This window comes from Acomys minous (genome assembly GCF_964271855.1).
Source record: "Acomys minous genome assembly, chromosome: 3".
Lineage (NCBI taxonomy): Eukaryota > Metazoa > Chordata > Mammalia > Rodentia > Muridae > Acomys > Acomys minous.
The window spans coordinates 83,642,079-83,654,134 of NC_140485.1; the positions used below are offsets into that span (position 1 = coordinate 83,642,079).

At 54.5% G+C, this 12,056-nt stretch overlaps 1 protein-coding gene across 2 annotated transcripts; it reads right to left on the reverse strand.

Moving 5' to 3' along the window:
* Positions 1 to 291: 291 nt before the first annotated feature.
* On the reverse strand, positions 292 to 9,883 carry DUSP15 (dual specificity phosphatase 15). 2 transcript variants are annotated; one of them, XM_084776418.1, is made up of 7 exons: positions 9,425 to 9,883; positions 8,722 to 8,755; positions 7,050 to 7,132; positions 3,972 to 4,021; positions 3,032 to 3,106; positions 2,327 to 2,498; positions 292 to 1,420 (listed from the first exon to the last, which is right to left on the reverse strand). In XM_084776418.1, the coding sequence occupies exons 1-7, from the start codon at positions 9,443 to 9,445 to the stop codon at positions 1,148 to 1,150; spliced, it is 708 nt and encodes a 235-aa protein (XP_084632544.1). In that variant the 5' UTR covers positions 9,446 to 9,883; the 3' UTR covers positions 292 to 1,147. The 2 variants fall into 2 exon arrangements, with proteins under 2 accessions (XP_084632544.1, XP_084632543.1); XM_084776417.1 differs by lacking the exons at positions 8,722 to 8,755; positions 9,425 to 9,883 and adding an exon at positions 7,822 to 8,539.
* Positions 9,884 to 12,056: the final 2,173 nt, after the last annotated feature.

A 12,056-nucleotide genomic window follows, 5' to 3' on the forward strand; every position in this document is an offset into this window, starting at 1 on the left:
ACCCCACCCCCACTCCTTCTTTTATCTGGTATCTTCTACTAGAATGCCAGCAATGTACAGAGGTCTGCTCACTGCGGTAGCCCTAGGGCCCAGCACAGTACCTGGCGCATTGTATGCTCAATGAACACTTGAGTGAGTGAGGAACTGGAGAATGCTGTGGTTATTTTGCCGTTCTCTCAGCTCAGCGCTGAGCTCTCTGCCTCCCCATCAGCCACAAGAGTCTACTGAGTATAACCACTTCTGCTCTCTCAGGGCATTTGCTCTGGTGTCTCCCCTTCCTCTGTTCGTCCATAGGGTTACTTACTGCTTTATTAGATTGGTAACCTAAGCAAAGCAAAACAAAACAAAAAACAAAAAAAACCCCACTCCTCTGCACCATGCCGGGGTCTCTCTCCAGAAACTTCCACACCAAGAGTTACCTCCTCCCTACCATCGCAACTGGGAACGGCCTGCCCTAGCTGCGTGTGCTTGGGCCCAGCTGCCTGACCTTCCTGAGGTGGTCTTCCTGAGGATAAAGCCATTTCAACAATAAAATATGTGAAGGCAACACCACCAACCGGGCCACACTGGCCAGCTATTTGTGTAGAGAGGAGGGAGGGAGAAGAAGAGGAAGGGGCCTCAGAGAGGTTAGAGGTCCAGAGTAAAGGGGCACAGGGAGGTGTCAGGAGTCCAGGGCTCTGGGACAGATGGTGCGTGGGGAGGGCTGGTGTCAAAGAAGTGCATGGTCTTAGAATTCAGCTCTGCAGACTGATGGCTTCCCTGGCCCCAGGAAGCCATCTGGCCCTGCCTCCTGCAGGCTCCCTAGCCCAGGCTCTGCAGAATGACCAGAGGCACCGGGCCAGGCAACTTTGTCTCTTTAATCTCCTCCAGGCTGGTCCGACCTTCCCTCCTGCTCCCGGCCTAGCGGAGTGGAGGCCCAGGACCCCTGCCCAGAGCCTAGGGACTAAGGCACCAGGTGGCTTGCAGCAGGCCGGCCGAACACAGACTCACAGAGGGGACACTGAGGACGAACGCAGACAAGTATGGTGGGCACGGGGCAGGGGCGAGGCTCCCACGCGCTCTGGGTGCATCCCCGGACGTGGGAAGCCCAGCGGCCAGCGAAGGCTGCGGCGTCAAGACTTGGCAGAGCGGTGGACAAGGCGCTCGCTCACTTGCCGCCCTTGGGCGACAGGCACCGCGGGAGGCAGGAGAAAGTCTGCTTGACGCGCGTCAGCAGCGTCAGCGGCCGATGGGCGTCCCGCGGCGATCGCGGCACCAGGCGCTGTAGGGTCCCCTCGGAAGCCGAAGGCGCTGTGACCAAAGTAGCCGCGGTGGTCGCCGAGCCCTGGCGACAACGCCTGCAGAGAGGCAGCAGCGTGCGCAAGTCCTCTTCGTCGCGGAACGGGCTCTCCCCGAAGCGTTCTGTCAACTGCCGGCGAAGCTGGGGCAGGGAGGGGGAGCAGGGGGCGGGAAGCTATAGCTGCCACTGTTGCGACTTCCACCCCTCGCCCTCTTCCCACACCTGGCTCCTCTAAGACTCCTTCATTCTAAGACTTTCCAAGCTTCACGGGGCGGCTCTGTCCCCTCCACTGGGTGCTAAAACCAAGGAGGAATATAGGACTCCTCAGCCTTGCACAGCCCCTGCCCTGCACAGCCCCTGCCCTGCACAGTCCCAGCCCTGCACAGCCCCTGCCCTGCACAGCCCCTGCCCTGCACAGCCCCAGCCCTGCACAGCCCCTGCCCTGCACAGCCCCTGCCCTGCACAGCCCCAGCCCTGCACAGCCCCAGCCCTGCAGTCCCAGCCCTGCACAGCCCCAGCCCTGCACAGCCCCAGCCCTGCACAGTCCCAGCCCTGCACAGCCCCAGCCCTGCACAGCCCCTGCCCTGCACAGCCCCTGCCCTGCACAGCCCCAGCCCTGCACAGCCCCAGCCCTGCACAGTCCCAGCCCTGCACAGCCCCAGCCCTGCACAGCCCCTGCCCTGGACAGTCCCACCCCTGCACAGTCCCAGCCCTGCACAACCCCTGCCCTGCACAGCCCCAGCCCTGTACAGTCCCAGCCCTGCACAGCCCCTGCCCTGCACAGCCCCAGCCCTGCACAACCCCTGCCCTGCACAGCCCCTGCCCTGCACAGCCCCAACCCTGCACAGCCCCTGCCCTACACAGTCCCAGCCCTGCACAGCCCCTGCCCTGCACAGCCCCTGCCCTGCACAGCCCCTGCCCTACACAGTCCCTACCCTGCACAGCCCCTGCCCTGCACAGCCCCTGCCCTGCACAGTCCCACCCCTGCACAGCCCCTGCCCTGCACAGCCCCTGCCCTGCACAGTCCCACCCCTGCACAGCCCCTACCTTCTGGGAGTTTCCCCAGCCAAACTCTTCAAGCTGCTGCCTAAAGCCTGGGTTTGGGTTGGCGATGGGCCGGGTGGCCTTGATGGCTTCAAGTACTTCCCGCCAGCCTAGTCCGGTCACAGTCATCACGTAGGCGATCACAACGGTGGTACTTCGAGATATTCCTGCAAAGCTGGATCCCAGACAGCCCCAGGCTTCAGGAAAGCCCCCCTCCCTTCCATATGCCCCCTCCGACATGTCCCTTGCTTCCCTGGAGCTTCTCCTTTGTCCCTTGAGCTCCAACCACAGGGAGCCTGCCTTTCTAGCTCCCCCTGGCCTACGCTCTCCCTCCCATACTAAGGGACTAGTGGAAATAGTCGTTCATTAAACAAACTCCATCTTTTTGTTCAGGTCCTGGGCTACCGTAAGGAATAAAACCCATGGTCTCTGATGCCGCATCACTTACAGTACGGTTTGGAGAAAACAGCCACTAAGCCAGAGCAGCAGTTTCAGCTCCCTCAATAGCCCTGTTAGCACAACATTCATGCCCCCTCTTTACAGATAATGAACTGAGTCTCCGGAGAACAGTTGCCAGGCTATGGCCATCCAGCTGCCAGGGGGTGATGAGCCTCTGAGTGATCTGTCCTGATGAGTGATGGCAGGCTGGAGGGGACCTGCCCCCACAGGACAGGCATGCATGTGGGAAGGGTGACCTTCAGAACTCACCAGTGCACAAGGCAGTTACCCCCGTTGAGGCGGCAACAGTGGATAAAGTTGATGCATTCTTTGAAGTGTTTTTTGCTAGAGAAGAAAGCAACAGGGAAGGGCGTGCTGGGGCGGGGGGCAGGTCTCTCAGGAGCTCCCCCCACCCCCCTCCTACTTATAGACAGCAAGGGACAGAGAACCCTGGACCCTCAGTGCAGCCAGCATGTATAGTGATTGGGGGCCCCTGCTCTGCAAGGAGGCAGCAGGGCAGGCAGGGGGAGAGGCTGGCCCCACCATCTAGGCAGCCACCTCTCCAGTGGGTACAGGAAAGAGGGACATGCGTGTGGAGAGAGTGAGGGTGCCATTCTTCTGGGGTCTGCACCCCAGGAGAGGATCTGGAACAGTGGTTAGCAGTGGTCTGGGAGAAGAGCCCCAAGGGCAAGGTTTCAGCCTGGGTCCATCCCAATCTCTAGGTGCCAGTGCTAGTAAACTAAAGAAAACCCTGGTCTTCCAGAGTCCCTGCAATTACCAGGTCCTGTCCCACATCCTCAACTTGGGTCACCTTGACTTTGCAAACCTCCTTGACTCATCACATCCTGCCTTTATGTAGCTAAAGGTCAGCGAGGACAAGTGACTTTGCCAAGGTCACACAGCACTAACTGGCAAAGCCTGGCTGCAAACCAGGTGTCTTAACGATGAGCGAGGATGCAAGACAAGGCTGCCTCTCAAATCCCCTGTGCACCTGGTCCCAAGAGACAGGACACTTTCTCTATGTCACAGGGGAGGAGGCTGAAGTTCTGGAGAGAGCTGATTTGGGACATTCTGTAAGGGCATGGTTCAAGCAGAGTCAGTCTGGCTCCGAGTGCCCTGTGACAGCTTTCCAGCATGAAAACTCTATGACCTTACTCCCATCCCAGGGAGCATCTCTCTGTCGGCTGGTGGCCTATCCAGGGCAACTTACATGGGTACCTCAGGAGCGTCGGCCACTGAGATGCGAAGGTAGGTGATATCCTGCAAGGATGAAACACGCTCAGATGGCGGGGCCTTGCCTCACCCCTCCCCCAGCCTGAGCTGCCAAGGACAGTGTGACCCCACCCTATTCCTGCCCCCTCTCTGGACCACCATTGTTTTCCTGAACCCAAAGAGCAGGTACTATCTGTATGGGCCGGCCAATCTGTGTCGATACAGACAATCTGTGTCTTCTCACCCACAGGTGACAGGGACATGAAGACTTGGAAGTAGGGAAGGTGTTTCTTCAAGGGGCTCTCCTCCAAGTCGGGGTTGCAAAGTTATACAGTGAAAAGGACGGACAGGCATAGTGGCTGCACATATGTAAACCTAGCACTCAGGAAGCAGAGGCAGGAGGATTATGAGTTAGAGGCCAGCCTGGGCTACCACAGTAAGTCTCTGACTCAAAGGACAGACTGACAGACAGACAGACAGACAGACGGACGGACAGACAGACAGAAAAATAAGCACCGCACGCACAACCACCACCACCGCCAACATCAGGGACAACTTCATGAGTTGGTCTGACAGGCTTTGCTTCAGTACTGAGGATATTTCTGCCCATGATTTGACCCCTCACCGCCAGTTCTCAAGGACTCCCCTTAATAGTTGTTACCTCACACAACTCTTTTCAGGTGCCTGGCCTGCTGCTGGCACCTTAAAGGGCCAGGGACCTGCCCTTTTTTTTTTTTTTTTTTTTTGCCCATGGCGGTTTGTCCCGTCTCTGTCTAACACTTCCAAGGTCGTGGAATCCCGTGCTATTTGGAGGATCTGCAGTTTCCCTTTGCAGTGTGTCTGGCTGCGGGATTGCGTGGAAGCATCAAACCCTGCCTGCTGAGTTCCCTGACGGAGGGACGGCTGCTGGCGAGGTATGGGGCACAGCCCTTTTTCTAAGCACTCATTTCTTTAATAAACACATTAATAACTTGGAAAGCCTGCCCGTGCAATCTGTTCAGACTACACACTCCAGTGCTCTAAAATGAGGCTTCCCTAGAATGAGAAATCAGACTCCACTGGCCTGGAAATTTCTTCACTGACAATGAAAGTCAGATTATTGTCAGCTGCCCCTAGAGACCATCAAATTTGATAGGTGAAAAACCAATCAACCAGACAACAACAACAACAATCAAACAACAAAACTGAGACCTTGAAAGGATAAAAGACCCTGCCAAGGTCATTACAGCCAGTCTGTTTTTTTCAATTTAAAAGATTTGTGTGTGAGTGTTCTGCTTGCACGCATGTAAATGTACGTGTGAGCCCGGTGCCCTTGGAGACCAAAAGAACACATCAGATCTTTCCGAAACTGGAGTTACAGTGTGAGCTGCCATGTGGGTGCTGGGAACCAAGTGTGGGTCTTTTACAAGAACAAAGTGTTCTAACCACTGAACCATCTCTCCAGCTCCTGGAGCTTGCTCTTTTTTGGGGAGGAGGGTTCAAGACAGGGTTTCTCTCTTAACCTTGGCTGCCCTGGAACTCACTCTGTAGACTAGGTTGGCCTCCAACTCACAAGTCAGCCTGCTTCTGCCTCCTGAGTGCTAGGATTAAAGGTGTGTGCAGCAACTACCTCTTGGCTTTTTTTTTTTTTTTTTTTTGGTTTTTCGAGACAGAGTTTCTCTGTGTAGCCTTGACTATCCTGGATTCACTTTGTAGACCAGGCTGGCCTTGGACTCACAGTGATCTGCCTGCCTCTGCCTCCCAAGTGCTGGGATTACAGGCATGCGCCACCACCGCCACCTGGCTTTTTTTTTTTTTAATCTAAGATCTCTTGAGCCTTTTCAATCTATTATTCCTTCTCGGCAGTAGCTGTAGTAGACACAGAATCTAATATAAGGGGTTCTTTTATGGGAATATATATATACGGGAATATATATATATATATATATATATATATATGATTGCATGTATGTGCATATGTACCTGTGCATGCACACATGTATATATGTGTGCTGAGGTCAGGTGTCCTGCTTTATCACTCTCTGCCTTATTCCCCTGAGACAGGCCCTCTCCCAGAACCTGGATGTGTTTCTCAGCCAGGCTGGCAGCCAGCCGGTCCCAAAGACTCTTGTGCCTCCACCTGTGGTGCCAGGTTCCATATAGGCACATATAAGCATGGTTGGCTTTTACATGGGTGTTGAGAGTTGGTAGAAAGTGCTCTTAGACACAGAGCCATTTCCCTAGCCTGGGATAAGAGGTTTTTTTTTTTTTTTAAACCCAACAACTTATCTTTTATCAGTTATACTTTGCTGAGCATCTATGCATGGCTCAGAGACACTCAGTGAGGTCAAAAGTACTATTGTAAAATTTCCATTTAGCAGATAGGTGAGAAAGAGAATAAATGGTCTCTGGACTCTAGTACCAGCCGCCCGAGTGTCTCTTTATTTCTTCCTTTTAGTCCTAAACCATCTTCTCTTCCTTAGGAGTCTATGAGAGCAGAACCAACCATGCAGTGGGACTGTGCTTTACAGCACACAGAAGTCTCTTCCACGACTGCAGGCCCTCTGCACCCTCACAGCAGCCCTCTGGGGCAGTCAGGATCAAAGGCACCAAAGAGCTGCAGTCGTGGCCCGAGGTTGTACAGTAAGACACAGAACCTGGGATCTTCTGTTTGGAATCGTCCAGGCACTTGGAAGCGGGAAGGACGCCCAGGTAGGTGCAGAAAAGGATTAATACGAGAGCTGCATTAAGGTTTTACTATTAAGGACTGATATGAGACCTCTAGGGTCAGACGGCCTATGCTCAAATCCTAGTTGGCCAGCTTCATCACTGTATGACCTTAGGTGAGTTCATTTACGTCCGCGGCCTCAGCCACCAAACAGGGATGATGAAACAGTCCAGTGAGGGGAAGGCTGGATGAGTCAGCGGGGGTCAAAGACGGCAGTCCAAGGACTGTGTGTGGCTCAGGGACAGAGCTGTTCAACACCTTAGGCTCCACCTCCACAGCACTAGAAAGTAGGGATCGGAGTCGAGGGCAGCCCTGGACCTACCGCTCTCCATCCCACCTACCAGGCCTGGCATGGAGGGCTTGGGGTACCTGCAGCAGAGGCTGGGGTGATTCGTGGATAGAGACGATATGTGTGATCTTATTCCGGCTCAGCTGATCCGGGTCTTTGGCATCTGAAACAAACAGGGCGCTTGAGCCAAGTTGGCAGGTGTGACTTATTTATTCTCCCAATCACCAAGGGCAGCAAGAGCCAGTAAGAGCCAGTGCCCAGCTTGCTTCCTCACCCCTCCCCTTCCAGCTAGGCCCACCTTCTGCTGGCTTGCATGTTCTTCCGCCTCCCCCCCCCCGTGGGGGGGGCACCCATCGGACATAGGCTGCTGTGCCTCAGCCGGTGCTGCTCTTTCCATCCCAGGCCTATCCCTAGGCCATCCCTCAACCCAGCAATTCGACTTCTAGGAATCTGTGGACAGAGTGGCTGTACATGGACAGCTGCACATGGAGGCTGGCGTTCTCTGCAGCGCTGTTCATTGCGGAAGCAGCTAAAACATGTTTGAGCTAACCTAATGCCCATCCAAAAGGGACCAGCTGAAAATAAGTACAACTGTACTTTGGACTCTTGTGCAACTATGAAAATGACCCCTGTGAACGATATATGAGGATGACTCCTGATATGTATTGTAAGTGGGACACACCACTTCCTGAACAGCATGCAGATGGGGTTCCATTTGTTTTAAATATTACGTCATCGGCATCTATACTATATGACAAATGACCCAGGACTACAGCTTTTAGGGATGCCAGCCGTCATTTCTGGCAGTGAGATGTGCCAGCACGTGGATAAATAACACGTATTTCCATATACCTATTTTCTCATTCAGCAATATTCCCCATGTGCCCGCTATGTGCAGGCTTCGGCTGGGCACTGAGTCTGGGGTCAACGCCATAGCTAGCGCTGGTCCTTATGGAACTAACACACAACAAAGCCGATTCCTCTCAGAAATCAATGTGGCAGGAGCTGCTGAGGAGGCGCCTAGGGAGGAAGGAGCCAGAGCCGTGGGGGTGGGTCACCTGAGTCTACTCTGTGACTTTTCCATCCACCTTGGGGCCCCAGGCCTTGAGCCAGCCTGTCTCAGCACATTTTCCACCACAAAGTCAAAGGTCTCTGTTCGCATCTGGCTCCCTATCACCAGCCTGGAGCCTGTGAAGGCAGGGATGGGAGTGTACTCCCCCCCCCCACCCCCAATGGAAGATCGTGGAAAGGATAGATGAGAAAAAGGAAGGCAGAAAACTGCAGGCTCGAGAACCCCCTGGCTTGAGGCCACCTGGGGGTTCCACTCAGGGCTCTGCTGACAGTGCCTGGTTCAGCTCCTCTTCAGAGGAGGCTGTTGGAGAATTCACAGCTTCCCACTGAGAGAAGACCTCAGCAACAGCCTTAGGGAAGAGCCCCTGGGGGCTGGTGGGCTTCGCTGAGGAGGTGGGCAGGCTCAGAGCAAGCCTTTGTGCAGGACTTTAACCTGTTGTGGAACCTCCAGGGAAGGCTGAACTGGGAGCCAATGCCAGTGCTCTTTCCAGCCTAGGGGCTGCCTGCCCTTGCACCCCCCAATCCTCAAGTGAGTCCTTTCTCCTCCCAGCCTGGCGTTCTCCCTCCCCGACATTCCATTCTTGAGAGCATCTGAGTTGTGTGGGCCTGAGTGTGAAGAGTGGACACAGGCCTGGGACAGGCGGAATGCCATGGCTTGGGGACAGAGTGGGCAGTGCTCACCAATGAAGTTTCCAAGGTAGAGTCCAGGAAGTACCTGGAGAAAGGACAGCAGGGGTCAGGGGGAGGGCTGCACCCCTTCCCACCCATCGTAGCTGCCCCCCACCCCCAGCTCTTCTCTATTGGTGATGGGACCTCAGGAAGCCTTCTTCCTGATAGGTCTGCATGAGGGGTCTGGGGCTCTGGCAAGGATGCAAGAACAGGGGATCGTTAACCACAGGAGGAACCAGGGAGGTCAGCCTGGGGACGGGTAGAACAGAAGAGGAAGGATGGGTAGAAAGTCCCAGGGAGGGTTACTGAATGGGTCCTAGATGGAGGTGGCCATGGCAGGCACAGGTGGAAGGCCATGCAAAGCAGAGCTGGAAGGATAGAGGCTCCAGAGTCCAGGGGTCTCTCCTCTCCCCCCCCCTCCACAGAGAGAGAGAGAGAGAGAGAGAGAGAGAGAGAGACAGACAGACAGACAGACAGACAGACAGACAGACACAGAGACGGAGACAGATAAAGAGACAGAGACAGAGAGACAGAGAGACAGAGAGACAGAGAGAAAAGCGCTCCAAGAGAAGCCAGCCAAAGACACAGCTAGAGTCAAAGTCCGCACAGAGGCACAGGCAGAGATGCAGCATGACAGAGATGTGGCATACATCTAGGACCAGGAGCAGAAGGTCAGCGACCGGTCCAGGTCCGGTGCGGCGGGGGTTCCCCCTACCTTTGTCATGCCATTCCCCATGATCCCCTGGCAGGGTGGCCGGGCGCACCCCCGGCTCTGCACCTGGAAAGCGCTGGGTTCACAGCTGCCCGGCTGGCCCAGGCTGGGAGCTTGCAGCTTGACGGGGAGCCAGGGGCCCGGCGTCCGCGGTCCTGCCGAGCCCTGTTCAGCCGCCGCCGCCGCCGCCACCGCCCGAGGACCCCCAGCCCCAGAGGGAAGCGATGGAGCCGCCGCCGCCGCCGCCGCCGCCGCCACCGCTGCAGGCTCCTCCTACCCGCTCGGTCATGTGGGGCCCCCTCCCCCCGTGGGTCGTGGCGGGGGGCCGGACAAAGCCCCAGTGTGCGGGGCCCACGGTCCGCGGGACAACGGCAGCTTGTTGCGACCGCGTGGGACGCCACCTCCGGAGGTGGGGGCAGGGCGCTCCCCCCACCCTGGCACCGTCAGGCGCGGCGTTGTGAGGAGGTTGTGGTGGGGAGCCCCTAATGGGGCACGGACACCCAGCTTGCGGCTGTACCCGCACTCGCCTGCGGCTGCGGGGGGGGGGGAGGGCAAAGCAGCTAGCTTCTCCAGCCTGGGTTCCTTTAGTGGTAGAGGCTGCTGGACTCATTGCTAAAGGCTCTGCTGTTGGTTTCTGTTTGCAACAAGAAACAGAAAAAATTTTTTTCTTCTTTTATATCCCCAGTCCATGCAGCCCCCCCCCCGCAACCATCCTCCCCCTTTCTCTCTCATCCCACTCTTCATCTCCACTATCCGTTCTATCCATTTACCCACCCATTCACCCTCCATCCACCATCCATTTTCCCTTCCGTCCATTTATGCATCAGTCCACCCAGTCACTCGTCTCCCATCTTCTCCCTCCCTCCCTCCCTCTCTCCCTCCCATCCATTCTCTCACCAACCACCCATCAATCATCCATCAGTCCACTCACCTTTCATCCGTCCACCCTCCTATCCTTTCCGTGAACTCTGGCCCCCAGGAGGACGGAGCCACGTGGGTAATTCTTCTAGGACCAGGCATAACTGCCATTAGAGGCTTTGAAGAAGCCAGGGTAAATGCGGGATGGAGGGGGTGGGGGAAGTAAGTGTAAAAAGGCTCCAGGCACCCTATCCTGGCTCAGAAAAACTGCAACAAGATGCCCACAGTTCAAGCCCCATGTTCACATTTGTTGAATGATCTGAGAAAGTCGTGTCCCCTCCCGACCCCCGTCCCCCGCCCCACCCCCCGCCCCGCCCCTGCTCCCGTAGCTCTAGCTGACACTGTCTGCATAAGCATGTTAAAGTAAATTAGTTAGGTACCTCCTATGGGAACTGAATAGAAACAGCTGAGCCCACTCTGTTCCTGCCGCCATCATCCCTACCCTTTAAGTACCTGTAGGGGGGCGTCCACACAAGCAGGACAGAGAGTCTGTTTCAACTGTTGGTGGAGGAGGGAAAAAAAGAAGCCATTCTTTATGCTTCTCTCTTGCTTGAGTTCACAGTATATAATGGGATGTCTGGCTCAACACTCTCTGTTTTCATAAAACACAAACTATTCAACAAATATTTAGTGAGCAGTAGATATTAGGGACACAGTTGTGGCCCAAGATGGAGGCTAGCAGTCTAGAACTCAGCTTATCTAAGCTGTGGGCATGGCCGGCACTGAATGTGTGATAGTTGTGAAAAATTTGGCAACAGTAAAAGGTTTCTAAATATGTAATGGCTAAAAATTCAAAATGAAGCACACCGTGAGTCTGGGGTGTTTTGGGCAGCAGTCACCTGTGCTGTGCAACGTGAGGGCTTCCCTGCAACCTTGGTTTTGATTCTGCCATGCTCACACTCTGGCCTGAGCTTGCAGTCAGGCACACACCAACCATGACTCTACCTGAAACACCTTAGCCCAGATTGAGACTCTGCTGTGTAATGAATTGCAGGGTTTTACTGTACAGATTACTTCTAATTATGGGGGAGAGACTCGATATTTTCCTGCCTCCATTCCTCAGCATGTGTCAAGCTAAAATATCTTCGGATTATGATAAGTTGCAATGTTGTTGTTGTTTTTTTTTTTAATGCTGTTTGAGTTCCTGGGTTCAATTTCCTAAAAAATAACACATGAATTTTGGGTTGGAATTAAAACAGAATAGTCAACATCTTCTGACTTTTGTGCTACAAATTTTACAAAGTAGCAATCTCAGTATTGATGATTATAAGATTGAAATATCAACCCTGAAAAATGTCCCACAGTATCAGACATGCAGCCAAGATTTAGTTCTTTGTACAGAAATTAAACAAGCACATCATCTCATTTTTCTTCTTTTTAAAAATTAATTTATTCATATTACATCTAAATTGTTATCCCATCCCTTGTATCCTTTTGTTCTTCCCTCCCTCCCTCTTTCCCCCTATTCCCCTCCCCTATGCCTGTGACTGAGGGGGACCTCCTCCCCCTGTATATGCTCATAGGGTATCAAGTCTCTTCTTGGTAGCCTGCTATCCTTCCTCTGAGTGCCACCAGGCCTCCCCATCATGGGTACATGGTCAAATATGGGGCACCAGAGTACGTGTGAAAGTCAGTCCCCACTCTCTACTCAGCTGTGGAGAATGTCCTGTCCATTGGCTAGATCTGGGTAGGGGCCCGATGTTTACTGCAGGTATTG